Genomic DNA, 26,981 nt, shown 5'->3' on the forward strand with positions numbered 1-26,981 from the left:
TCTTACAGATTTTCCTTAGATCGCAAGGCCTACACAGTCAGTGGAGCCCCTCAGTTGGCAAAAGGGAAAAAGAGGCACTTAGATTGCTTCCTTGGATGTGGAGTTCAAATGGCTTTTATTTTTATAGTCACTGAGCTTCCCCCAACTGGGTCTTGCTTATTATAAGAGTTCTTGGTGGCTTTCTCTCTGGCTCTGTCCCCGATTTACCCTTGGAGCCAGGATGTGTTGAGGTGGTCCAGCGTGTGGAAGAGAGAAGAGGGAGAAGAGCCAGGGATGATTCCAACCCCCATCCCATCCCATGGACTCCCAGGAGCTTCCCATGTCCACTTAGGGAGAGAGGAAGGAAGGTTTTCTTTACTCTTTATAATCTTGCTCCCACCAAAACATGTCAAGGCATAAAACCTAGCTAGTTATCTTTAGGGAACATGGCGTAGGGCCTTTCCTTTTTCTCAAAAAGGGCTTTAGATCCCAGGTTTTCCCTAAGGGAGAGAGAAAAAGCTTAGGGAGAACAGACAGCAGGAGAGAAGTCAGAAGGATCCAGAGTCTCATAGAAAGGCACTGGGGTTGGCTCGAGGATCTTTCTGATTCCGAAATCTCATCGCTAGCCAAACACCAAGGATCTGTAGAAGCAAAGGAAAAGAGATAAGCACCAACTCTGAATCTCTGGGGCTAAGGCCTGAAGACAGAGGGTATGTATTAGGGAACTGGAGAATGTTACCTCTGTGAAGCTGAAGAAGAGTCCAACACCCCCCAGAATTTTCAGGGCTTCATCTGAGTGCTTAAGAAGCTTTTCGCCACACATCTGGCATGTGGGGCTCCTGCTCTTGCAGATCTGAGGAAAAGATGAACGCGTCTGTTTGGAGGATGCAGGGTTGCTAAGCTACTCTATCCTAATACTTAAGGGGATGGCCCTAGAAATTGTTTTTCCAGTTTCTGATCAGTATGCTACAGACTGGAATCCCACTTGGCTAAATCTCCAGCTTTTGTATCCATCCTCCAACCCCCACCAGCACACCCACCCAAGATAAGTGTGCTGCTGGAGAGAGGCATTCACATTCAAACTCAAACCTGCCAATTTGGGCATTGTCCTTACCCAGTTTTCCTAACCCTCCCCCAGTTTCCCAAATCAACTCACTGCAGTGCAGAAAGCGTAATCTTGTTGATCCAGGGCTGTGAGGTTGAACAAGCCACAGCAATCAAAACTTCTTTCCAGTTCATCCCGGGTCTTATTGCTCATGACCCACCAAGAAGCATTAATGACATCTGTCTGGAGGATACAAGCAGAGGGAAATTATTTGATGCTGCTAACCTTAAGAATCTCCCCTACAAATCCTCCCTAAGAATCCTGATCCCAGGTCAAGTGCCTCAATTTCCCTGTTGGAGCAAAGGGAGTTAACGTCCTTTAGAAGCGAAGGTGCAGGCACTACAACTATCCACCTCCTTCTGGATCATCCTCATGGATGATTAGCCAGACCTCCCAGAGAAGCAAATGGCTCAAGTCTGGACGTAGTGGACCTAAGAATGATCTTTAGGGTCAGACTGACAGTAAGGAGTTGGGGGGGGGGGGGGTGGAGTGGGGGTAGAAGCAAGTATTTGAAAGGGCACCTTCTTACCTGTTTACTTAGGTTAATAGCCAGACATGAGCAAGAGATTACAAACTGGAAGACGAAGACCAAACCAAGGATGATCATGTACTGAGAGGAAGAGTTACGGGAAAAAAAATTCCTAGATTCCTTTGTTCCACCTGCAAAAACCATCAGAACTCATCTATTCATACAATTTGTACAACCATGTCCGTTGAAAACAATAAAATCGTCAATTTTTGTTTCATAGACTATAGGGGAGGGCAAGGAGACACCCCCAAGATCCCTGAGGTTTCCTAGCCTCTCTTAATTTCTTCCTCGTTGACTCAGCCCTCCCAAAAGCCCCCATCACTTCAGGTCAGGATACAAAGAATAGCAGTACTTGGTGGTGGTTGATAGCACCCACCAGTCCAGCTACCGCGATGAGAAGAAGGAAGACTCCCACAGCAATGACTCCTCCGACGATGTGTATGCTGGATACGAGACCAAGGCCCTTAGCCCAGGCAGCCACTCCAATGAGCAACAAGCCTACCAGCTAGGGGAAACAAAGAGCAAGATACATCTCAAAGAATTCTATTGTGCAGCACAGCTAAAAATCATGCGCGGGGGGAGTGGGGGAGAGCTTGGGCAAAAATGGAGAACTAGGTTGTGTGTGAATGAGGGAGAGGAGGTGATTTCAGGGCCAGGAGCATCCCTGGGCACCCCCATTGGAGGTCATAATGGCTGGAGTGGGGTGGGAGGTGGCAAAGATAGTGGAGTCTGGGAATATAAAACGGAACATTTGCCTTCATCCATCACTTCTATTTTGGGAGAAACCGAAGTTCACAGGAGGGAGGGCTGGGCCTTTATACCTCAGTTTATTACTGCCACCCCCAGACAAACCCTCTGATCACCGGAAGTCTCCCCTCTTCCCACGGAAGTCCCCAGGAATTCCCTCTTCGCCGGAAGTCCCCAGGAATTTTCCCGGAACCCCCAGTACACCCCTCTCCCCACCGGAAGTCCCCTAGAGATTCTTCCCATTTGCCTTTCGGCCCTGAAGCTTCCCCCACCTCCAAAACCTCACCATGTAGACCACGTTGAGCGCGCACAGCGCATTCTTGGAGCAGGCAAATCCTCCGCAAACCATCTCCCCAGCTTTGGGGACCCAAGTGGTCCCAAGGACTTGGGGGGAGGGTCTTGGGGACTGTCTTCTTGGACCGCGGCAGCTTCTGTCTCTTTAAATCGAGTCCAGCCAAACCTAATCCTCTGCGCCTGCACCGTCCCACCCCTGCTTTTGGATTGGCGAAACTCAGGGCTAATCCAGGACTTCGATGGCTTGAATGCCAATCAATCTGTACTGTGTCACTGACCCGCCTACCGGCTCCTCCTAAAGGTTTTTTTACTGGATGAAACTTAAAACTGGAGGCAGGCCCTCCAGAGATTCTCATAGGGGCCAGAGCCTAAACTTCAAAACCCCAGGTTGAAAACGGAGCTTTCTGTGATCGCAGATGGAGGAAAGCTAATCCGAGGGGAAGAGTCTGGTGAAGAGACAAGGTGTTACTTCGAGAGCAGGGTGAAAGGGCTCCTCTCAAGGGAGCACCCTCCCCGCCCCTTTCCCATTGTCTTGCAGTGACCTCATGATGACGCCCCTGTTTGTTGCTATTGCGTCACACCCGGGAACACCCAGAGAGGCAAAATATTGAACTATTTAGCCCGACCGCAGAGGCCCCGAGTTGGGCACAGCCAACACCCAGCAAATCCTCACGTGTTTGCAAGTGTGTCCACTAGTACACGTAGTTTGTTCCACATCCCCTCCTAACGGGGTCTGGATATGCTAGAAATTCAATGTGAAAAGCAGCAGCCTCGGGCCGGCGCATTGCTGTATGTGACAAAGCCACAGGTACAGACATGAGTGTGCTGGCATCTTTGGAGCACATGCCTGATCCTGGGTTCATAAAAAAAAAAAAAATGACAAAGGGAGGGGTCTTGACTACGTATAAATGTGAGAGGAAGGAGGAGTCTCCACATTTTCACTCTGGGGGCGGGCATTGTGGCTGATCAATATACGTTTATTATTGAATGCTTTGACACACTGCGGATAGGAAAACATACAGTTCCTCTTTCCTCCAGGAAAGAGGCAGTCATAGTAGAAACACAAATGAAAAACCTCCCTTCAATTCCACAGAATGATTTACATTAATGTGTACTTAGATTCCACGACTGCATAAGTGGCATTGTCTTAACTGCGAGAGTCAGACTGCATGGGTTCCAACTTTGCCACTTACTAGCCGTGTAAACTTCAGACAGTTATTTAAGCTCCCTGTGCCTATTTCCTCATCTGTAAAATAGGGATAAATAACAACACACCTACCTTCTGGGTTGCTGTGAAAATTGAATGAGTTAATGCACATAGAATGCTTAGAACAGTCCCTGGCACATAGTAAACACTCATTGTTAGTATTGTTTCGGCTGTTTTCAGGTTCCAATGGGTAATCCCAACCCTAATTCTCTTATCTCCCCTAATTCTCTTATTGCCAACTACACACTCACATATTATAATCCTCTATCCTTTATAAATTTATATCAATAAGATACGCAGGAGAAGAGACATTTGGCAGGGTCAGAAAGGTTTGAGTCCTGAAACAAAGTGATTAGATCAAACTGTCCACTCTTTTCCCCTTCAACTGATCCTGCATCTTCATTCTTTCCCTCAATTCCTCATCCACCCTCTTCTTCCCATTTCCTAAATCAAGGGCAAGACAGTGGTATTAAGGATAAGGGGAACTGGTTGGCAAGCATCTTGGCTGTGTGGTGTAGTGAGAAGGGCATCAGAATTATGATCAGAAAACCTAGATCAATATCTTTGTTTCACCTCTTATTGGCCTCTCTGAGCTTCAGTTTCCTTTTCTGCAGAATAGGGATAAAAATACTGCCCCTTTGGGCCTGTCATGAAGATGATGTACATGAAAATATGTTGTAAACTATTAAGTGTTATAGACAAGTTAATTATTATGAAAGCAATTGAACATGGAGCATAGTGGTTTTGTCTGGTTATAGGTTACTGTCTTCTATAACCTGTTCTCCCTGTAACTACTTGACCCTTTTAAGCAGGAGGCGGTTACAGTGGGTTAGTCAACCAAAGGAGGGTTACCTTGCAAGGTGTAAGTATGCAAGCTCTTTGGATATACAGAGTGGGTGGCGAGTACAACTAAGCTGGAATGCAGGATGTTAAAGGTGCCAGACCAAGTGTGTATGGATTCCTGTAAGAGTTTGAGACTGAACATAAACCCTGGTAGGTCACCAAGAGTTTAGGATTGCACCTGGGACCAGACATGCCACGTTCTCCCAGCAGCAACACCCGTCTTAATTAGCCACCTCCCACAGGAGGCCCTAGGATGCTTGTTAAGGTATCTCCATCCACCTGTCTGGGGAATCGTAGCAGGGGCAGGCTGGCAGAGCCGATAAGCCAACGCTAGAGAGGGTGGGTGGTGCAGGAGGTAGTGCTGACCCAGGCTGTGGGTTTGAAACTCACCAGTCAGGAAGTGAAGTCGACAGACGGAAGGGCGGGCAGGGGCGGGGAGTTCTGGGGCACAGCAGAAGGGGCCTTTTGGAGTTTGGGGGCTGCAGGGACATGGGCCTCGGGACCAGAGGTTGCTGTTAGCCCCCCAGGACAAGTCTGGGCAACATGCATGCCCAGAGGCAGTTGGCCGTAGCTGCAGTGAGAGCAGAAGTCAGACGACATGAGGTGGCCAGGCGGGCTCTAAGCCGCCTCAGGAAGCTGGCAGAGAGGGTGAGCGACTCTGAACTTCGGGACAGCATTCAGGCCTCACTGGAAGTCGTACAAGGTAAGATAAGGGTTAGCTCCCAACTTGGGTGTATTGGGGACCAGTAGGGACATAGAAGGGCTTGCTGGTCATACATCACTTTCCAATCAGCCACTTTCTAGTCTCCAAGATGGAGCTGGGAATCTGGGGAAGAATACATTTGGAAAGGATGGAAACAGACATGGGAGGTGTCATTCTTCCTCTTTTCCCAACTCTGATCCTTCTCTTTTCTCAGAGGATCAAAATACAGGTCATTGCTGAGCTGACCTTGGCAATGGAGAAGTGGGTGAGCATGGGGAGAGCAGGCCATGGCAGACCCATGGTAGTCTTGGACCCTGCTTGGAAAGTCCAGGGTGGGAAGAAGTCTAGGGCAGGAGGTTCTGGGACTGGATAATGTGGTCATTCCCAGGACCCATGAAGGATCAGTGACCTCTTGTTCTCCAGCTGTTCTCCAGAAAACACACAACACACACACACACACACCACATTGAAATACACCACGCAAAGAATCTCAGGCTCCCAGGGACACACCAACACTCAACACATCATGCTCTGTGCAGCCAAAGTGCAGAGAAGTCCCCAGAATTCTTCTTGGCCTCCTTTTGTCCCCGTGCTCCTGTTCCTGTCTTCCCCCCGACACACACCTTCCGCTCTACCTCCTTAGTGCCATTAGAGCAAGTGATGACAACACAGGGAGGAAGTGCTGCCATGGCAACACCATCCGCCACATCCTCCTACCCACCCCTGCCTTCAGTCTTGTGGTGGGGCCCTGGCAGAAACAGCTTCTCTCTATCCACAAGGCCCCACCACTAAGGAACTGGTGGAGCTGGAGGTCTTCTCCAGTCTGCTCTCATCTCATTTGCCTCTGAGGCTATAAAGAGCTATAAAAGCTGGCTACTTTGTTCAGGAAAGGTGTCTGGGAGAAACACATCCTCCATCATATCCTGGTCTCTTCCAGCCTCTCCATTCTTAGTTGCCTACCTGGGGGTGGGGGTGGGGCAAGAAGGCAAGAGACCATTCTTTTCATCAAGGATACCTCCTGATGGCAGAGGCCATCAGAGCATAACTTGAAGGAACAGTTTAGCTCAGGTTCCTAAGGGAACAGCCTGATCCCTTCCTATTGCCCTTCTGTGGCTGGTGCCCCTCTCATCTCCCGTCCCCCACCCTTTGTCAGGAACTACAGCTGATACTTTCCCTGCAGTCTTAGCAGCTGGAACTGCAGACCTGGGGGAGTGGCCCCATGAGGCCTCCCAGAGAGGAACTCCAAGCCCCACCTCTGTGGGGGAAAAAAAAGAGGGGGTAGGAGAGAAGTTCAGGCCAGGTAGAGGAATTCAGCTTAGCTCTGGAGAGGAGCAAGTGAGGAGGGGTGGAGGCTGAGCTCTCTGAAAAGACCACTCTTCATAAGTGATTTGTTCCACTCCTTCCCCAAGAGTCAGCATTCTGTTCCCATTGAACATAAAGGAAAACTGAGGCCACCAAAGGAAGGAAGGAAAATTAAGAAACAACAAATCGTCACCCTCTCTTTTGGAAAAGGTTGCTGAAAGGTCTCCTGTTCTGGGGATGGTGTCATCCTACTGCTGGGGGTGGGGGTGGGGGTGGGGGGGCGGGTGGTAGGAGGGGCGCAGCACTGGGGAGGGCTGCTGACCTCCAGACAGGACTGCGGAGGGATTGGGTACGGGTCTCAGGGAGAACAAACGGCATCCAGCATCCTGGTACCACCCCCTTACCCCCTGCCAGGCGGAGCACGCTGCCGCCGGCTCCTGCCTCTGAGAGCCGCCCACGACAGCACTTATTATAGTCTCCGCTGCGTCAGGAGGGTGGAACGCCAAATTAGGGGAACGCTGAGACTCCCCGAGTGTCGGGGAGGGGTCTCCAAGTCTGAGGGGAGGCCTCCTCCAACTCCCGCCCCACAGCGGTTGGTCTCAGTCTCTGCTCCTCATTGCCCTAACCCCTTCAACCTTCGCCTGGGCTGGAGGACAGTGAGCCTTCAACTCCAGGGTCTCTACAGAGGTGGAGGACACAGAGCAGACGTTTCTCGTTCTCTGTCTATCTCCTTTTTAACCTTCTAAAAGAGCCCCACCCCAAAAGCCTCAGGAGACTGAATGGAAACCAGAAGAGGCCTGTTAGCGCTGCCTCAATTGAGAGGGTCTTTATATTCGGGGAGCTAAATACCCCACACGTGGGTAATCAGGTGTGAAGGTGATGCCTTCTTTAACCCCAAATCCCCTGGCAGGTGCCCCCACCCACCATACCCACCGATCCTCCTCTCTGCTTATCCCCGCTGTTTCCGAGGCACTCTTGGAGCTGCGGTTGCTATGGAGACAGGATGCATTTTGGTATTGGGGGGGGGGAGTGGCGTCAATCTGTAGACGTATTCCTTCTCCTTCTACCCCGAGCTGGAACATTTTGATTCACTTTTCGGCCTGGGCTCCTCGACCTTGCAGATCTCTCCCCTCCTGAAGCACCCCCCTCCTTTCACCCACCCTGCTAAGTTCCATATTTGTCCCCATCCCTAGGGAACACTTTCCAAGTTCACTTTGGGACAGTTAGGCTCAAGTCGAGGCCGGGTCAATCTGTTGCGTGTGGAGGGTGGAGGTGGTCGAAGGGGCTGGGTCTTGGGGAAAGGAACTGCGTGAGAGTACTTGGAAGAAACAAGGGGTCCTGGGAAAGGGATTTCAGGGCTCCCCACTTTCTCACGTCAGCTTCCCCAGGATTGGCAGTAAACCCGTGTTTGCTCCGTTTTCGCTCAGGACTGTCCACCCATAAATCGATTTTTACTCTTGTCCCTAAATGCCACACCTAACAGTAGATCTCCCTAACCGTGGTGTGCCAGGGGAAGGGGCTAGAGTTTTGGAGGAGGTGAGTCCAGGTTCCAAGAAATCCAGCCCAGGATTTGGGAGGGAAATCCAGTCCTGGATTTTGCACCGCCTTCGCAGACAGCCGTGCTGGTGGAGAGAAGGTGGGGGGGAGGTAGGGTGGGGGGGGCGGGGGGCCGCCTCCTCCTCACTGTGAGGGGAGCGCCCGGACACAGCGCGCATCCGGACCGAGCCGAGCCCTGGCGAGCCCCCGGACCCTGCGCCCGGATCTCACGCCCCTCCCCTCCCAGACCCCAGACCCGTGGGCTCCCATCCCCTCTGGCTTCCCTCCTTCCTCCCCCGCCGGCGCCTGTATCTCCATCCCCAGCATCCTCCTGGCGCCCCAGCGAATCCCCCGCACGACCAGCTCCATTAGCTTCCTACCTTCCTAAAGACCCCCCTCTCCGACCCCTATCCGCAGCCCCTGTCCCTTGAGTCCCCATTCCCCGCCCCTGCCTCCCCCGCACCAGTTCTTCTCCCTTAGCTTCGGGTTCCTCTTTTCTGCCCCCTTTTCCTCCCTCTCCCCTATTTGCCCCCACTACAGTCCTCCCCGCCCTCCCCCGCCCATCTCAGCGCTCCTACCCAGGCCGGGGTGCAGGGTCCGGCGCGCCTCCCCGGAGCAGCACCAAGGTCCCAGGGCTCCAACGGGGTGGGGGCGCAGGGCGGGGAGCATGGGGAGGGGGCGCCCCGTGTGATGGGAGGGGGGCGCAAGCGGAGGCGGCGGAGGCGGCGGCGACAGCGGAGCCGGGCCGGGGGCTCAGCGGGGTCTAGGGGCTGGGGGCAGCGAGCAGGGCGGCCCCATGGCTGGGCCCCCCTGAGGCAGTCCGGGGGAGTCCCCTCCCCTCCCCAGCTCGGGGGTCTCGGGGCCCCATGAGCCGGGGCGCGGGCGCGCTTCAGCGCCGGACAACGACCTACCTCATCTCGCTGACCCTGGTCAAGCTCGAGTCGGTGCCTCCGCCGCCGCCTTCTCCGTCTGCGGCCGCAGCCAGCGCCCCAGGGACCAGAGGTGCGGAGACCGGGGATCCTGGCAGCCCCCGAGGCGCGGAGGAGCCGGGCAAGAAGCGGCACGAGCGTCTCTTCCACCGGCAGGATGCGCTGTGGATCAGCACGAGCAGCGCGGGCGCCGGGGGCGCGGAGCCCCCCGCCCTGTCCCCGGCTCCGGCCAGTCCGGCCCGCCCCGTCTCTCCCGCTCCCGGCCGCCGCCTCTCCCTTTGGGCCGCCCCTCCGGGGCCCCCTCTCTCCGGGGGGCTGAGTCCAGACCCCAAGCCTGGGGGCGCCCCCACCTCCTCCCGGCGCCCCCTGCTCAGCAGCCCGAGCTGGGGGGGCCCGGAACCCGAAGGCCGGGCGGGCGGCGGCGTCCCCGGCTCGTCCTCCCCGCACCCCGGCACCGGCAGCCGGAGGCTCAAGGTGGCTCCTCCTCCGCCGGCTCCCAAGCCTTGCAAGACCGTGACCACGAGTGGCGCCAAAGCCGGCGGGGGCAAGGGCGCCGGTAGCCGCTTGTCATGGCCGGAAAGCGAGGGCAAGCCCAGGGTCAAGGTGTCAAAGAGCAGCGCGGGGACTGGAGCTTCTGCCGCTGCCGCTGCCGCTGCTGCCACAGCCGCCGCCGGGGGAGGGGGAGCGGCAGCCACGACCTCTGGCGGGGTCGGGGCTGGGCCTGGAGCCCGAGGGAAGCTGTCCCCTCGGAAAGGCAAGAGTAAGACCTTGGACAACAGTGACTTGCACCCAGGACCTCCTGCCGGCTCTCCTCCTCCGCTAACAGTCCCAGCAACCCTGGCTCCAGCCGCTGCTGTCACCGCCACCTCCGGGCTGCCCACTGGGCCTGCACCTCCAATCACTCTGGAGCCTCCAGCTCCGGGGCTGAAGCGGGGCCGGGAGGGGGGCCGAGCATCCACTCGAGATCGCAAGATGCTCAAGTTTATCAGCGGCATCTTTACCAAGAGCACAGGGGGGCCTCCTGGCTCTGGGCCTCCTCCTGGACCCCCGGTCCTGTCTTCTGGCAGTGGGTCCAGGGAGCTGCTGGGTGCAGAGCTCCGCGCCTCCCCTAGTGAGTAGGACGAGGGTCTGAGATAGAGGAGGGGAGGGTACCTGGAATGCTCAGCTTGGGATAGGGGAACGGTGTGCTGGATAGACTCAGAGAAGCTTCTTTCTTGGGTGGGCCAATGAACTAGGCTCCCTCTTCCTTCAAGGATTGGGGCAAAGGATCAGAAGTCTTGGTGTCAGTGAATAGACATTGTGCGACATAAGAGATGACTTGATTTCAGAGGCACTCAGAAAGCCTCAGAGCTTTCTGGAGAAATAATGCCCTTGGTCAGAGTGACTGTAGGAAATTGCTCCCAGAGAAGCCCCAGACCCCTCTTCCAACCTCAGCTGGACTCTGGGAGCATGAAACAGGACTTTGCCTTGCCCAGAGGAACACTGAAGGTGAAAGGGATAAGGAAGCCTCAATTTCTCCTGAGCACTTGGGGTCGGTGGCATGAGAGTGACCTTGCAGGCAGTTCCTCGCCAGGGACAGGTCTTCCCCTGAACTGAGAGCAGGCTAGTGAGGCAACAGGGAGGGGCTGTGTTTCTTTCCAAGCGGTGAAGGCGGACTGGGCCCAACAGGAGTGCGTGGGGGCTGGAACGTGCTGAATACTTGAATGTGAAGTGAGAGGGGGCGGATAGGAAGCCTCACTTCCCCCACAGCCCACCCCGGCCCCAGTGCAGCATTGAAACCCCCAGGCGGCTGACCGGGAGTGACTGGGGGGGGGGCGCAGAATTGCAGCAAAGGCAATTCTTACCCCTGGAGACTTGGGAGGGGGTATGGAGAAAGTAGTGTTTTTTTCCGGGGGATGTCTTTATTTATTATTTATTTTCTGGAAAAGAGAGCCGAGGGACTCTTGGTTGGGCTCACACTCCTGGGAAAGGAGGCGGGTCCAGGAGCGGGGGCGGCCCCCAGGGTTTGGCTCTGGAGCGGGTGGGAGCAGATGGCTCCGGATCCCAGAGTTCCCGCCGCAGCTGCGGCGCCCCGGGAACGTCCGGCCAGTGTCAGGCGCGGGGGATGGACCCGGCGGCGGGCGGAAAGAGCATCCTTCCCTCTCCCGCCCCCCTATCCTTCCCCAGGCTTGTGGCTTCTCTCGGCCAGGGAATGAAGCCCTTCCCCACAGTTCTTTTGGAGGGTGCTTATTGGAAGGGTATGGGAGAGAGAGGCATAGAAAAATCCAAGCTCCATTCCTCAGGCTGTGGGGAGGGGTCACGGCCACTATGCCTTTGACCTTGAATAGAGGGAAGGATATCCCTCACCTCAGTTTCTCACCTGTGAAATGGAGATTGAGGAAGACCCACTCCCTTCTTTGTCCCAGCCACTCTTCTTGGGATCTGCCCTGGGAATCAGGCCAGTGGGGAGGAAACCTTCTATTCTTCCAGAGGGAAGAACCTGCCACTGTTAGAGCCCCGGTCCCCCGGTCTGGGGCAGGGACCTACGTTTTGGGATGTGCTTTAAGGGAGATGCCAACTGAAGTATTTTTGTCTTGCTGGCTCTGTTGCTAAGCAACCACTGAGCGGCAGCAACAACTGTGGGAAGAGCAGCTAGGATGGGAGGCCTGGGGACCACTCTCCAACCTAGCCTTTCCACGCAGCTTTCCAGCCCAGGCAAGGCAGCTGCAAAAGGAGGAGAGGTAGTTGAGGGCTGGAGCCCTTCTGGGCCTGGAGCAGCTCTTCTTCTGACTCTCTTCCCATTACAGAGGCTGTGGTCAATAGCCAAGAATGGACATTGAGCCGCTCCATTCCTGAACTGCGCCTGGTATGTACCCAGTCCCCTCGTCTGTGTGAAGGCTGACCTCCTACCCACTGCACACTCAGCTCTCTCCCCTTCACCTCTTTCCTTTCTCTGTCAGAATGGGCAACAGTTTTCTAGGTCTGAGATTCTACCTTCATAGCACCTTCCTGGGACTTGATACATCCTTACAAGTTTGTCTTCTCTAGTGTCCCTTTTCCTGCTTGTCCATGGTCCTCTTCCAGGCTTCTCATCATTTCTAACATCTCCCCATTAGCCCTTCATGTTCTGTTGCCTAGAATTGGGTAAAACTTTTCCCTAGAATTCTGACATGCTCCCCACCACACATACATCTAGTATGTTTCCTAAATAACACAACACCGAAAAATGGAACTGAATTGCTCACATTCTTCAGCTTGTGGGCCACTTCAGGATTATTTTTTTTACCACATTCATGGCCTGATCCTCCTGAATGCTCTCTCCTGACTGTCATCCAGGCCGTGTAGGGCCCTGCTTGGATGACTTAACATTGTCAGTCCCTTTGAGTTCTCTGGAGGGTCCAGATCCAAGCATCCTACCTCCCCTTAATTCCCACAATCTCTGCTCTACAACCTTGTCCTCAGGGTGTGCTGGGTGATGCCAGGAGTGGGAAGTCATCGCTCATCCATCGATTCCTGACCGGTTCATACCAGGTGCTGGAGAAGACAGAGAGTGAGTTCTCAGGAGCCATAAAAGCTAAGGATTGGGGTCAGGGATCTGGGATCAAGGACTAGGCAGTGTGATCAATGACCATGCAGGTGTGGAGGCCAGAGGGAAGGATGAGGCCATGATAGCTAAAGTACAAGGAACAAGGGGAGGTTTCCTAACCTGTGACCTCTGACCTCCTACCACTTCCAACTCTTCTGGTGGACAGGTGAGCAACACAAGAAAGAAATGTTGGTAGATGGACAGACTCATCTGGTATTGATCCGAGAGGAAGCTGGAGCGCCTGATGCCAAGGTGAGGGGTGAGATGATAGGGTAGGCAGGTGGGCTGGCGTCAGTACTGGCCAAAGGAGAGGGCTCTGGTTTCCCAGGTCTCCCTGGTTATAGCATCCAGAGGAGTGGACTTGTCTGACTGTCCATTTGCTCCCTCACCCTCCGCAAGTTCTCAGGCTGGGCAGATGCTGTGATCTTGGTCTTCAGCCTGGAGGATGAGAGCAGTTTCCAAGCTGTGAGCCGTCTCCATGGGCAGCTGAGCTCGCTTCGCGGGGAGGGACGAGGAGGCCTGGCCCTGGCGCTGGTGGGGACACAAGGTAAGGAGGGGCTGGGGAAGCCATGTTTTCAGGGGAGTCGCGCTGGGTGCTGCCCAGCCTAGGTGAGAGCTTGGTAAGGTGTAGACACGGCCACTTGGGTTTCAGCAGCCTTTTAGAAGAAGACTGATTTCCGAATAAGGGAGTCATTAAACCAAACTTCCCAAGGCCTGAGAGAGAAAAGGGGACTCTCCAGGAAGAAAAGGAGAGTACAGTAGCAATTTTCATTCCTGAGATGTCATCTACCGGGTGTTCACACACAGCCCCTCCTTGCCATTTCCCGATGCCACCACCATGGGAAACGCAGAAAGTCTCAGGCCCTAGTGTGGATAGAAAGCCTTTCCCAGCTTCCCCCTGCTCCAACAGAGTGAGGCCGACACCTTTCAAAAGAACTTACTTGAAAACAAAGAGAAAACATGAACGAAATGATGGAGAAAATGGGAGTCACTAGGCCCTCTTTTCCACCGGAGCCAAGAAAAGCTTCTCCAGTGCCTGCCTGCATGCAGCTGGCAGGACTTTCTGTCTGGATGCCTGTCCTGCAGGTGCCTGCCTCCACCTGTCGCTGGCCTCCTGGTTTCTTGCTGCAGATGAACAGTCCACCTGTTACCCACGGACATTCAACCTCTTCTTAGTTTATGTGCCAGGTGTCCTCCCACTCAGTTTGGGGTTCATTATTTGCAGGGCAGAGTGATTGTTACTGGTGATTCTCCGCCATTTCAGACCTTAGCAGGAAGCTTTGTTCACCTCTGAAGTATGCTTTGAAGACACACACACACAGAGCTCACCTAGTACTCATGTGGCAGCTGGGCACGTGAGCTGGGCCCCGCGTTCACAAAAGCGTTACACACTCCCGCTCCAGTGGGTCACAGGACGGATGCTCTCACACACTGTCCCGAGTGAGCCCAGCCTGAGCCTGGAGCCCGAGGGAGAGGAAAGCAGCAGAGTGGGGACGGGACCCCCCTGTCCAATCCTGCTCCTCTCTTGTCCCCTCAGACAGGATCAGTGCTTCCTCCCCTCGGGTTGTGGGCGACGCTCGTGCCAGGGCTCTGTGTGCCGATATGAAGCGCTGCAGCTACTATGAGACTTGTGCCACCTATGGGCTCAACGTGGACCGGGTCTTCCAGGAGGGTGAGTGTGGTGATTCCCTGCGTATGTGGGAGTCAGGGAGCTGAGGACAGGCTTTTCTCTGTGAGTGACAGGAAATTAGCCTGCGTGGGAGGGAGGAGGGATCAGGAAGGACAGAGAAGGTTTGCTTAAAAACCACAAGGTCCTTCTGGCAGGAGGAGCTGGCAAGGCCACAGGTGGCATGAAGTCCACAGTGACAAGGAAGTAGGGGCCTATGTTATCTCCTGGGGATTTCTCAGAGCTGGGCATTAAAGGGCGCTCTTGTGTATCTGCTCTGCTCACACCTCCTTCCCCTTCCCCTCCCTCAGTGGCCCAGAAGGTGGTGACCTTGCGCAAACAGCAACAGCTTCTGGCTGCCTGCAAGTCCCTCCCCAGCTCCCCAAGCCACTCAGCTGCTTCCACTCCTGTAGCTGGGCAGGTGAGTTAGGGTTTCAGAGTCCACTGCGGGGGACAGGTAGGAATCAGAGGAGGGGTTGGGGATCCAAGGACAGGTACAGAGAACCCTAGGAGGTTGGGGGTGGGGGCAGATGGAAATAGCAGTGACACCATTTGTAGAAAATGCATTGGACTAGAAATCAACCAGGTTTAAAACACCATTTGCAGTGTCCTTGAGTAACTCACCTAAAGCTCCCAAGGTTGTCAGGAAAATTGTATGGCATAATACTTGTGAAGTCAACCTTTGCAAAATCTAAAGCACTGTGACAACGCTAGTGAGGAGTTTTATTATTGCTAGTACAAACAAATCGTGATGAGATGAAGGAATGTCTCAAATTCCACATCACTAGGTCTAACTAGCTTGGTAGGGTGGGGGCATCTCAGCTGTTCTGACGCCTCCATCCACCGGCAGGCTAGTAACGGGGGACACACTAGCGACTACTCTTCTTCCCTCCCATCCTCACCCAATGTTGGTCACCGGGAGCTCCGAGCCGAAGCAGCTGCAGTGGCTGGATTGAGCACTCCGGGGTCCCTGCACCGGGCAGCCAAGCGTAGGACCAGCCTTTTTGCGGTATTGGACATTGTGACCACCATCTGCTTGTTCCCTGTTACCTGCCCATCTTCCCTGGCCCCTAGACCTCTTTGTCAGGCCCTTCTTCATCTGTCTTCCCTGTCCCATCCACCAGTATATCCCTCCATCCATCCTCTAACTGATGCTGATAATTATTCCAGAATCGTCGGGGCAGTGACTCTGAGAAGCGGAGCTTGGACAGTCGGGGAGAGACAACGGGGAGTGGACGAGCCATTCCCATCAAACAGGTGGGTGGACCGGGGGCCAAGGGCAGGCTGGGGGTACCTGGTCTTACTGTTTTTTCCCACGTGTCTCTTTCCATTCTCCAGAGCTTCCTACTAAAGCGAAGTGGCAACTCCTTGAACAAAGAATGGAAAAAGAAATATGTGACCCTCTCCAGTAATGGCTTCCTCCTCTACCACCCCAGCATTAACGTGAGTGGCAGAGACTGGCTGGGCCACACTGGCTCTTCCAGTCTGTGCCTCTGACAAACACTAACATTGTTTCTGGGAAGCACTAGTCTTATTCTCTTCAGTCTAGCAAACATCTGTTAGGCACCTACCACATGCCCATGCTGGAGATAGGAATGTGAATACACCTCCCAAGGACTTACAGTCTAGTGGGAAAGAATGGAGGAAGGACCTCCACCTGGCCTGCCATCCAGGGATGCTTTCTGGAGGAGACAGTGCTGGGCCCAGTCTGTTGGCTCTTCCCAACCCAGTCAGCTCCCAGGGCCCCCTCTCCAGTCCTTCTCTAGCCTCTATTGTTCAGTGCTTCCCAGCACCACTGAGCACCCTAACCTTCCCTACACTCTCAACCCTTATACTCCTGCAGGATTACATCCACAGTACACACGGCAAGGAGATGGACTTGCTACGAACAACAGTCAAAGTTCCTGGCAAGCGGCCTCCACGGGCCATCTCTGCTTTTGGTCCCTCAGCCAGCATCAATGGCCTGGTCAAGGACATGAGCACTGTCCAGATGGGGGAAGGCACTGGTGAGTGAGGCTGATGACAAAGGGGCAGGAGAGGGGCCAGGGCTAGGATAAAGGAGGGGTATAAGGGAAGTTGGGGCTAGGACCAGTTAAGCAGGAAGATGGGTGATAAAGAGGGACCACATAAGGAATGGGGCCCAGAGACTGTGTGGCTCACTGAGGATTTATCTTCTTCCCCTCTGACAGAAGCCACCACTCCCACCCCAAGCCCAAGCCCCAGCCCCAGTTCCCTGCAGCCACCACCAGACCAGACATCTAAGCACCTGCTGAAGCCAGACCGGAATTTGGCCCGAGCCCTCAGTACTGGTCAGTGAGGACCCACCCTCTGTCCACTGTCTTCCAGATCCAGATGGGGTGTGGTGGGAAATGAAACTTGGGTGGGAGATTCAAGGTTGGACTCAGTGCATGAGTGGACACCCTGAGCATCAGCTGGGTGCCAGGCACCAAGCTCTGTGTTTAGCATAATGGTTAAGACAAGTGGGTTCTAGAGCTAAGCTGCCTGAACTTGAATCCTGGCTTGCCACTTGGGCAAGTTACTTGACCTCTCCATGCCTCAGTTTCCTCATCTGTAAAGCAGAGATAATAGTTTCTACCTCAGAGGGTTGCTTTGAGGCTTAAACTGAGAACATTGTCTAGCACATAGTCAGCCATCAATGTTTGGAATGTTTGGAAATATGTACTTTTTGAAAAAAGCAAGTAACATTGTAACGAGTGATCCTCACAACAACCTTGTCAGGTCAAGATTATTCCCATTTTAGGGATGAAGAAACTGAGGCTCAGAAGATTAAGTGACTTGCTCAAGGTCTCAAGGCCAGTAAGTGGCAGAGCCAGGATCTGAGAGCAGGTCTGACTCTAAACCACTCATCTGCCCTCCTCCCCAGGAATGATCAAGGGGGACCCCCTAGAGAGGGTTGGCTGAGGAGGGGGACCCTAAAATGCCAAAGCTAGTTCAGGGGAGACAGGCTTTGGAGAAATCAGGAAATCTGTGGAGGGGACAACTGAGACAGCTGTGTCCCCCTCCCCAAGACTGTACCCCATCTGGAGACCTGAGCCCACTGAGTCGGGAACCCCCTCCTTCTCCCATGGTGAAGAAGCAGAGGAGGAAAAAGTTGACAACACCGTCTAAGACTGAAGGCTCAGCTGGGCAGGCTGAAGGTGAGGCCCTGGTGGGCAGTTCCACTCCTACCCTGGACCCTCACCCCCAACTCCAGATCCCTGGCCTCACTCCTGCAGGAGGAGGAAAAGTGCCTGAGCTGAGTGCTTGACTATCATTATCACTCCGCACAAAATTTAGCCCCTGTGCTTCCTCCCATCCCCTTGCCAATGCCTTTTACCCCCGTAGTCCCCAGCCCCTGTTCTCAGTGACCTCCATAAGTCTGTAGCTCCTGCTCCCTCTCCTAATGACTCTCCAGTTCCTGTTACTGCCCTCAACTCTGCTTACCACCCTCAGCTCCTGCACCCAGAATGCCCCATGACCCCCAGGGACTCAGCCTCTGGACTCAATGTCCCCTGCTGACTCTTCAGCTACTGGGCTCTGACCACTCAGCCTCTGTTCCCAATAACTTGCTGTGATTGCCAAGCTCCCCCAACAGCCTTTGACTACAGTGTTTCCCATTCCCTTCCCAGTGACTCTCCCCAGACCCTTGAGACTTTTGAACTCCAGCGACCCCTCACCCCAGGCCTGTTAACTCCTCCTGTCCCCTTTCCCCATGTTCAGTCAGATCCTGACCATCCCTTCCCCTCCCAGAGATCCGGCTCCTCACCGGTCATAACTGGCGCCCACTGCCCCTGTTCTCTGCCGGGTGCTCAGACCCAGGTTCCAGATCTGCCTACTCTCATGGCTCTTGGCTTCCGCTCTACTCTGCTCTGGGGCCACTGACTTTAGTTCTGCTTTCTCTCCCCATCTGTCTGTCCTGCTTTGTCTCTGGCACTCTCTGTCACTTTCTGTCTCCATCTCTCCATCTCTCCACCTGCCTCTCCTTTTTCTCCTTTCTTGGTCTCTTTCTCTGTTCTGCTCTCCATTCTATCTCTATCTCCTTCGCTTCGGGAAACCAGCCAAGCGCAAAATGTGGAAACTAAAATCCTTTGGTAGTTTAAGAAATATTTATAAAGCAGGTAACAAGCGGGGGAGCTGGGTGGGGCGCTCAGCTGGGGTGCAGAGGGGTGGGGGTTCCCCTGCCTTCCACTGCATGTGCTCGGGCTTCCTGCTCTCCCCCACCCTCTGCTTTCCCAACCCCTCTGCCCCACTCCTGGGGGCTTGGGATGGATTCCAGGGAGGAATGGTTTGGGAAAGGCAGCTCCTGTTTGAATTCTGTCCCTCATGACCCCATCCCATCCCCCCACCCAGAGGAAAACTTCGAGTTCCTGATCGTGTCCAGCACTGGTCAGACGTGGCACTTTGAGGCAGCCAGTTTTGAGGAGCGGGACGCCTGGGTTCAGGCTATCGAAAGTCAAATCCTAGCCAGCCTGCAATGCTGTGAGAGCAGCAAGGTCAAGGTAATGGGTCGGGGGTGGGCAGAGAGCAGAGGTGAGTGTCTGAGGAGTACGGAGAAGGGCTCACAGGGAGAGTCAACACTAAACCCAACCATTTCTGCAGCTGCGCACAGACAGCCAAAGCGAAGCCGTGGCCATCCAGGCGATCCGGAACGCCAAGGGGAACTCTATCTGCGTGGACTGCGGGGCCCCCAGTGAGCGCAAGGGGGCAGTGGAGGGGCCCGAGAGGGAGCGTGGTTCGCTGGAGTTGGTGAATGCTGGGGCGCCCGTGCGGCTGGGTTGCCATGCTGCTAGGCCAGGAGCTGACCCCTGCACTTCGTCCCCAGATCCCACGTGGGCCAGCCTGAATCTGGGCGCACTCATCTGCATCGAGTGTTCTGGTATTCACCGGAACCTGGGCACACACCTGTCCCGCGTTCGCTCGCTCGACTTGGACGACTGGCCGCGGGAGCTGACCCTGGTGCTGACAGCCATTGGCAACGACATGGCCAATCGCGTGTGGGAGAGCGACACGCGGGGCCGCGCCAAACCCACGCGGGACTCTTCGCGGTACGCGTGAAGGGGAAGAGGGGTGGGCTTAGGCTGTGCGGCTTCCGAGAGGATTCCCTGGGTAGGGAGCTGAGGTCCTAGGTGGGGGTCCCTAGAGCCCTTCCGGTTGATCCCTGGTCCTGCAGGGAGGAGCGCGAGTCATGGATTCGCGCCAAATACGAGCAGCTGCTGTTCCTGGCGCCGCTGGGCACTCCCGAGGAGCCGCTGGGCCTTCAGCTGTGGGCCGCGGTGCAGGCCCAGGACGTGGCAGCCGTTCTCCTGCTTCTGGCCCATGCGCGACACGGGCCGCTGGACACCAGCGTAGAGGACCCGCAGCTTCGCTCCCCACTTCATCTGGCGGCCGAGCTCGCCCACGTCGTCATCACGCAACTGCTGCTGTGGGTACGTGAGAGGGGGATGGTAAAGGGGCCTCCGAGGACTCCGTCTAGTCTGGGAAACAGCCAGGCGCAGAGGAGCCCGAGATCTCCAAAAGGACCCCGGAGGTGGGCCGGGCGACCCCGGGGAACCTGCGGGCGAGGGCAGGTCCGGGGACGTACGGTTACGCGGCTGTCTCCGCCCTCTAGTACGGCGCCGACGTTTCCGCCCGCGACGCGCAGGGCCGCACCGCGCTGTTCTACGCCCGCCAGGCTGGAAGCCAGCTGTGCGCAGACATCCTTCTCCAGCATGGCTGCCCGGGTGAGGGCGGCAGCACAGCCACCACCCCCAGCGCGGCCACCACCCCCAGCATTACCGCCACGCCCAGCCCCCGCCGCCGGAGCAGCGCCGCCAGCGTGGGCCGCGCCGACGCCCCTGTCGCGCTGGTATAGTTGCGCCGCGGGAAAGACACCCCCACCCCACACGGGCCGGGCACGACCACACCGGGTGGACCGCTGGACAGATGCACCCACTCACCTCTCCAATCCGCACCCCGCCCCACGGGAGCACTTCTTCCCCCCACGAGGGCACAGCCCCCACGCCTCCCGGAAGACACAAACTCACTTCCCTCTCCCCAACGAGGCATGGAGACCCCAGCTCGACACGCCCCCTCTCCACCGTTTCCACACTCGGATTGCTCTGGGTCTACCCAGTGGGTGTTTCCGGGAGGGGACACCCCCACCGCAGTCCCTGCCCCTGGCCGTTTGGGTGTGCTCGCTCGCGCCCCCTAGGGGCGGGGGGAGGACATATTCCTGCTTGTGCTCGACAATCCCACGGCAGGAGCATTTACCCAGGCTGGCTCCTGGGGCGACGCCATGCCACAGGGAGGAATTAGTATGTGGGAGGGCTAGCTCTGGGTCTTGGGGCCAATAAGGGGGACCCTACCCCTTCCATGCTAATCTCACTGCCCAGTGAAGGGGGAAGGGCAGCGAAGGGCAGGACCCCTGCTGCCCATGGGGGTAGGGGGTCCCCAACCCTTTCCGTGAAAGGGACCATGAGGAGTGGAAATCAGGACGTCCCCCTACATCCACCCATGGATGGAAGCTAAAGGGTCGGGGGAGCCAAAAGCCTGGATCCCTCCTCACTACTATCTTGGGAGGGAGAAGGGAAGGAGCAGGAGCGGGCTAAGGGGACTGGGGAGGGGCCTTGTAATTTATTGCTTTGTTCCCCTACAAGGGGGCGGGGGGCGGGCAGGGGCTTGGGGAGGGCGGTTCAGGGTAGGGGAAGCCAGGGGTGGGCAGGGGGTGGGGTGGGGGTGCTCTCGGGTTGTGAGTGTCTGTGACCGTGACTGCGTACCTGTGACTGTGCAGCGCCCGTGGTGATCTGGGGTAGGGGGCACCCCTGCAATGGGACCCCTCCCCCACTGTTCTTCCTGTCCAGCCCCTCCCTTCCGCTGGAGCAGCTCAAGACCCATCCCTCAACCCCCTGATCCCTCCCAGCCAGGTTAAGAAGGAGGATATGAGGTGGCTGGGAGGGTTTCCAGGCCCCCGTCTCATCCCTAGAAAGGATATGGTGGGGTGGATTTACCTGGCCCAGCCCCATCTTCCTCAGCCAACCCAGACCTTGGGCCTTCTGTGTCAGTTGTTTCCGGTCTTTTTTTTTTTTTTTTTTTCTGGCTAAATATTTTGCAAAGGACCAGGTAATTGGGGAGAGGTGAAGGGTGGGGGTAGGGGGGCAATACCCCCCTCATCTCCTCCAAGGCAGGTGGTGTGAATCTTCTTCAACAGCAATTAAAGAGGAAGTGATTTTGTCTAGGGGGTGAGCTGCTGGTCTGTTCTTGAAGAGGCGGGTCAGGGAATGGCCTTGGTCAATGTGGGGAACTGGAGGTGGGAGAGGGCCAGGGAGGGTGCCTCCCACTGGGGCTGATGGCAGGGCAGTATCCAAGGATGTGAAGATGGTAGGTCAGATACTCTATCATGTACAACAGTTCTGGGTTCATTTAGTGGAAGGAGACAGGCAGGTCAGAACAACAGTGGGGACCCAAGGAGCAGAGAAGTCACTGACTTCCAGGATGACTCCTATTCTGGGAAGGAGTTGGGGTGTGGGGCTTAGAGGACAAGGACAGGGGAGGGGCCCGCTTGGAGTAAGTGGTGTAGCTTCGGTTAAGAGCAGGAACTTTGGAGTCAGATCTGATTTCGAAACCAGCTAGGCGGTGTTGGGCAGGTTACCTTGGGTACCTCTGTTTATTTGTAATCTGAACAGTGTCTGTTCAGAGGTCACCTGGTAAGGGCTCTCGCGTCAGCCCTGGAGGGCTGCCCCGGGCCAGCCTGCTCACTCTGAGCACCTAGTACCAGAAGTAGATCTTACACTACTCTCCTGGCCTGGAGGGAAGAGGTGAAAGGTCTGGCTGCAGAGGTCCCTGGTGTCACAAACTCCGTGCCCAGCTGACGCAGACAGCTGAAAGCGTTTGACCTGGCAGAGGGGCCAAGTGGGGTGGTGTTGGGCCAGCAGCCTGTGCAGGGTGGGAAAAGCCACATACATATTGTTAGCCACCTTGACACACCAGTTTATGGCCCATTGTCTCCTGGTAGAGTTAGTTCTGGCCCTCTGCACCCCTCAGCCCCACAAAGGATATTCAGTGAAGGTGCGCCACTGAGCTGACAAGCAGTGGTTGCAGGAATGGGCCCAGGTCCCACTCACATGGGAGGCCCTGGTTCTCCAGGGTCCTAGGCTGGGTGACCACCTAACACAGCGGTCTGACCCAGAAAAAGGTGTGGATTCAGGGGTGTGGGTGCAGTGACAGGTGCAGATGCAGGTGTGTGGTCTGGGAAGGCAAAGCTAGAGGAAAAGAGAGAAGTAGCAAAGAAGACTCAACTGGAAGACCCCACCACCTCTCCTCCCTTTCATCGGAGACCCTGGGCTCTCCTCCTCCATCCCCACTTTCCTTCTTGGTGGCAAAAGCTCACTGCCTTCCTCAGAAGCTCGAGAGTGTGAGAGGCTGTGGGGAGGAAACAAGGACCCTGGAGAGAGTGAAATAACCACAGGGAATCACGGGCCAGTGGGAAGTGCCTTTCAGTTCCCACCAGTGAAAGGTGGTCAAGGTGTCAGGACCCCCACATCAAATCCCAGCACTCAGTACTCCAGTGGCTTCTTTTCCTCATGTGCTACATCTTGGCCTGTGGGAAATACAAAGGGTGGTTGTGGATGGGCTGACAGGACACTGAGCCCTCCAGGCTGGCAGAAGAGGACTCTGAAGGGGACTTCCTGGGGGCTGAAGGAGAGCTGCTGCCCCTTAGCATCCACACCACCTTCTCAGCTGCCCTTGGGGTCCTCACCTGGATTCCTGCTGCCATCTGCCATCCCCCGATTCCTTACCCGCTCCTGGTCACCATCTGCCACACACCCTGCTCCCTGCCTTTTGTTTGCCTTAGCACAGCTGGGACAGAACAACCTTCTCCATGGGAGTTGTACCAGAAGCCAAAGTAAAGTAAAAATGAATTTATTATTGAAAGTACAAAATGACTAAATCTAGTGAGGTTTCTAGAAATTCGTTTTCCTTTTTTTCTTTTTAAAACTTTTTTATTGAAGTATAGTTGATTTACAGTGTTGTTTTTCTGGTATACAGGATAGTGATTCAGTTATACATATAAATATATTCTTTTTCATTATGGTTTATTACAGGATATTGAATATAGTTCCCTGTGCTATACAGTAGTACCTTGTTAATTATCTATTTTATATATAATAATTTGAATCTGCTAGTCTTAAACTCTTAATTTATCTCTCCCCCACCGCCTTTCCCCTTTGGTAACCATAAGTTTGTTTTCTTATGTCTGTGATTCTGTCTGTTTTGTAAATAAGTTCATTTGTATCATTTTTTAGATTCCACATATAAGTGGTACTGTATATTTGTCTTTGTCTGACTTACTTCACTTAGGTATGATAATCTGTATGCCCACTCATGTTGCTGCAGATGGCATTGTTTCATTCTATTTTATGGCTGAGTAATATTCCATTGTGGGTGTGTGTACATATGTGTACGTGTGTATAGATACACACACCACAACTTCTTTATCCAATCATCTGTCAGTGGACATTTCAGCTGCTTCTGTGTCTTGGCTGTTGTGAATAGTGCTGCTGTATGAGCACCGGGGTGCTTGTATCTTTTCAAATTAGAGTTTTCTCTGGATATATGCCCAGGAGTGGGATTGCTGGGTCATATGGCAACTCTATTTTTAGTTTTTTAAGGAATCTCCATCCTGTTTTCCATAGTGGCTACACCAATTTCTACCAGCAGTGTAGGAGGGTTCCCTTTTCACCATATCTACTCCAGCATTTATTATTTGTGGACTTTTTCATGATGGCCATTCTGACGAGTGTGAGGTGATACCTCATTGTACTTTTGATTTGCATTTTTCTGATAATTAGTGATACTGAGCATCATTTTGTATGCCATCTGTGTCTTCTTTGGAGAAATGTCTATTTAGGTCTTCTGCCCATTTTTTGATTGGATTGTTTGGTTTTTTTGTTATTGAGTTGTATGAGCTGTTTATATTCTGGAGATTAAGCCCTTGTCGGTCACATTATTTGTAAATATTTCCTCCCAGCCTGGTTTATGGTTTCCTTTGCTGTGCAAAAGCTTGTAAGTTTAATTAGGTCCCATTTGTTTATTTCTGCTTTAATTTCTATTGGCTTGGGAGACTGACCTAGGAAAACATTGCTGTGACTTATGTCAGAGAATGTTTTGCCTATGTTCTCTTCTAGGAATTCTATGGTGTCCTGTCTTATGTTTGTTTAAGCCATTTGAGTTTATTTTTGTGTATGGTGAGAGGGGGTGCTCTAACTTCATTGATTTACATGCAGCTGTCCAGCTTTCCCAACACCACTTCCTGAAGAGACTGTCTTTTCTCCATTGTATATTCTTGCCTCCTTTGTTGAAGATTAATTGACTGTAGGTGTGTAGGTTTATTTCTGGGCTCTCTATTCTGTTGCATTGATCCATATGTCTGTTTTTGTGCCAATACCGTGCTGTTTTAATAACTGTAGCTTTGTAGTATTGTCTGAAGTCTGGGAGGGGTATGCCTCCAGCTTCATTCTTTTTCCTCAGTATTGTTTTGGCAATTTTGGGTCTTTTGTGATTCCATATAAATTTTAGGATTGTTTGTTTTAGTTCTGTAAAAACTGTCCTAAGTACTTTGATAGGGATCACATTAAATCTGTGGATTGCTTTGGATAGTATGGCCATTTTAACAATGTTAATTCTTCATGGAATATCTTTTCATTTCTTTGAATCATTTTCAGTTTCCTTTATCAGTGTTTTATAGTTCTCTGTGTATAAGTCTTTCACTTCCTTGGTCAAGTTTATTCCTAAGTATTTTAATTTTGTGATGCAACTTTAAAAAGGATTTTTAAAACTATCACTTCCTGATATTTCATTGTTAATGTAAAGAAATGTAACAGATTTCTGTATGTTAATTTTATATCCTGCTAACTGTGCTGAATTTGTTAATCAGCTCTAGTGGTTTTTGTGTGGAGTCTTCAGGGTTTTTATATAAACTATCATGTCATATACGTATAATGACAATTTTACCCCTTCCCTTCCAATTTGGATACTTGTATGTGTGGGGGGGAGGGAGGTAATTAATTTTATTTATTTATTTAAAGTGGTGGTATTGGGGATTGAACCCAGGACCTCATCCATGCTAAGCATGCCCTCTACCACTAAGCTATATCTTTTATTTCTATTTCTTGCCTGAATGCAGTGGCTAGGACTTCCAATACTATGTTGAATAGAAGTGATGAGAGTGGGCATCCTTGTCTTGTTCCAGATTTCAGCAGGAAGACTTTCAACTTTTCACCGTTGAGTATTATGTTGGCTATGGGTTTGTTGTAAATAGCTTTATTATGGTGAGATATGTTCCCTCTATACCCACTTTGGTAAGAGTTTTTATCATGAATGGATGTTGAATTTTATCAAATGCTTTTTCTGCATCTATTGAGATGTGGTTTTTGTCTTTTCTTTTGTTGATGTGGCATATCGCATTGATTGATTTGTATATGTTTAACTATCCTTGTGACCTGGCGATAAATCCAACTTGACCTTGGTGTATGATCTTTTTTTTATGTGTTGTTGGTTTGCTAATGTTTTGCTGAGAATTTTTGCATCCGTATTCATCAAAGATATTGATCTGCACTTTTTGAGGGGAATAATATCTTTGTCTGGTTTTGGTATCAAGGTGATGGTGGCTTCATAGAATGAGTTTGGGAGCGTTCTGTCCTCTTCAGTCTTTTGGAAGAGTTTGAGAAGGATAAGTATGAGTTTTTGTTGTTTTTTTTTTAATGTATGTTTGGTAGAACTCCCCAGTGAAGCCCATATGGTCCTGGACTTTTGTTTGCAGGGAGTTTTTTTTGTTTGTTTTTTGTTTTTTTAATTTCAGATTCTGTTTCATTTCTATTAGTAATTGGTCTGTTCAAATTATTTCTTCTTGATTCGGTTTTGGTGGGCTGTATGTTTCTAGAAACGTGTGTATTTCTTTTAGGTTGTCCAATTTGTTGGTATTTAATTGTTTATAGTGTTTTCTTATGCTTTTTCGTATTTCTATGATACTGGTTGTTATTTCTCCTCTCATTTCTTACTTTATTTGGGTCCTGTCTTTTTATTTCTTGGTGAGCTTGGCCAGAGGTTTGTCAATGGTCTTCCCTTTCAAGGAACCAGTTCTTGGTTTTCCTGATTTTTTTTTAAATAAAAAAAATCTTTTACTTATTTTCTCTCTGATCTTTATTATTTCCTTCCTTCTGCTGACTTTACATTTTGTTTGTTCTTCTTTTTCTAATTCTTTTAGGTGGTAGGTTGGGTTGATTATTTGAGATTTTTCTTGTTTTTTGAGGAACGCCTGTATCGCTATGAACTTCCCCTAAGGATTGCTTTTGCTGCATCCCATAGATTTTGTATGGTTGTGTTTTCATTGTCATTTGTCTCAGGTATTTTAAAATTTCCTCTTTGATTTTACCATTGCCACACTAGTTTTTAGTAGTATTTTGTTTAGTCTCCATGTAGTTGTTTTTTTCTCATTTCTCTTGACATGACTGATTTCTAGTTGCATGCCATTGTGATTAGAAAAGATGCTTGAAATAATTTCTATCCTCTTAAGTTGCTGAGGCTTGTTTTTGTCCTAGC

At 52.7% G+C, this 26,981-nt stretch overlaps 2 protein-coding genes across 7 annotated transcripts; one reads left to right on the top strand and one right to left on the bottom strand.

Annotated features, from left to right (window-relative positions):
* Positions 1 to 98: 98 nt before the first annotated feature.
* TSPAN31 (tetraspanin 31) lies at positions 99 to 9,222 on the bottom strand. Of its 3 annotated transcripts, none has more exons than XM_031462330.2 (6): positions 9,157 to 9,222; positions 1,951 to 2,118; positions 1,614 to 1,694; positions 1,136 to 1,267; positions 719 to 832; positions 99 to 620 (listed from the first exon to the last, which is right to left on the bottom strand). In XM_031462330.2, the coding sequence occupies exons 3-6, from the start codon at positions 1,689 to 1,691 to the stop codon at positions 546 to 548; spliced, it is 399 nt and encodes a 132-aa protein (XP_031318190.1). In that variant the 5' UTR covers positions 1,692 to 1,694; positions 1,951 to 2,118; positions 9,157 to 9,222; the 3' UTR covers positions 99 to 545. The 3 variants fall into 3 exon arrangements, with proteins under 3 accessions (XP_031318190.1, XP_010991625.1, XP_031318191.1); XM_010993323.3 differs by lacking the exon at positions 9,157 to 9,222 and adding an exon at positions 2,647 to 2,876; XM_031462331.2 differs by lacking the exon at positions 9,157 to 9,222 and having other exon boundaries at positions 1,614 to 1,744; positions 1,990 to 2,095.
* On the top strand, positions 5,135 to 21,618 carry AGAP2 (ArfGAP with GTPase domain, ankyrin repeat and PH domain 2). Of its 4 annotated transcripts, none has more exons than XM_064491154.1 (19): positions 5,135 to 5,407; positions 11,961 to 12,019; positions 12,616 to 12,703; positions 12,906 to 12,991; positions 13,139 to 13,286; positions 14,277 to 14,411; positions 14,717 to 14,826; positions 15,256 to 15,414; positions 15,576 to 15,662; positions 15,744 to 15,848; positions 16,249 to 16,411; positions 16,595 to 16,714; positions 17,435 to 17,563; positions 18,464 to 18,523; positions 18,756 to 18,904; positions 19,005 to 19,095; positions 19,228 to 19,450; positions 19,576 to 19,831; positions 20,014 to 21,618. In XM_064491154.1, the coding sequence occupies exons 1-19, from the start codon at positions 5,248 to 5,250 to the stop codon at positions 20,254 to 20,256; spliced, it is 2,571 nt and encodes an 856-aa protein (XP_064347224.1). In that variant the 5' UTR covers positions 5,135 to 5,247; the 3' UTR covers positions 20,257 to 21,618. The 4 variants fall into 4 exon arrangements, with proteins under 4 accessions (XP_064347224.1, XP_064347225.1, XP_031318185.2 ...); XM_031462325.2 differs by lacking the exon at positions 5,135 to 5,407 and adding an exon at positions 8,383 to 10,285; XM_064491155.1 differs by lacking the exon at positions 18,464 to 18,523.
* The last annotated feature ends 5,363 nt before the right edge of the window (positions 21,619 to 26,981 follow it).

The sequence above is a fragment of the Camelus dromedarius genome, chromosome 11, assembly GCF_036321535.1.
Source record: "Camelus dromedarius isolate mCamDro1 chromosome 11, mCamDro1.pat, whole genome shotgun sequence".
NCBI lineage: Eukaryota > Metazoa > Chordata > Mammalia > Artiodactyla > Camelidae > Camelus > Camelus dromedarius.

Coding starts and splice junctions, on each gene's coding strand:
- TSPAN31 (XM_010993323.3), bottom strand. CDS start 2,709: ATGGTTTGCGGAGGATTTGCCTGCTCCAAGAATGCGCTGTGCGCGCTC. Junction 1,695..1,950: donor ACCAAGTACTGCTATTCTTT/GTATCCTGACCT, acceptor TCTTCCTCTCAG/TACATGATCATCCTTGGTTT. Junction 1,268..1,613: donor CTATTAACCTAAGTAAACAG/GTAAGAAGGTGC, acceptor TGTATCCTCCAG/ACAGATGTCATTAATGCTTC.
- AGAP2 (XM_031462325.2), top strand. CDS start 9,112: ATGAGCCGGGGCGCGGGCGCGCTTCAGCGCCGGACAACGACCTACCTC. Junction 14,827..15,255: donor CCACTCCTGTAGCTGGGCAG/GTGAGTTAGGGT, acceptor ATCCACCGGCAG/GCTAGTAACGGGGGACACAC. Junction 19,096..19,227: donor CGTGGACTGCGGGGCCCCCA/GTGAGCGCAAGG, acceptor CTTCGTCCCCAG/ATCCCACGTGGGCCAGCCTG.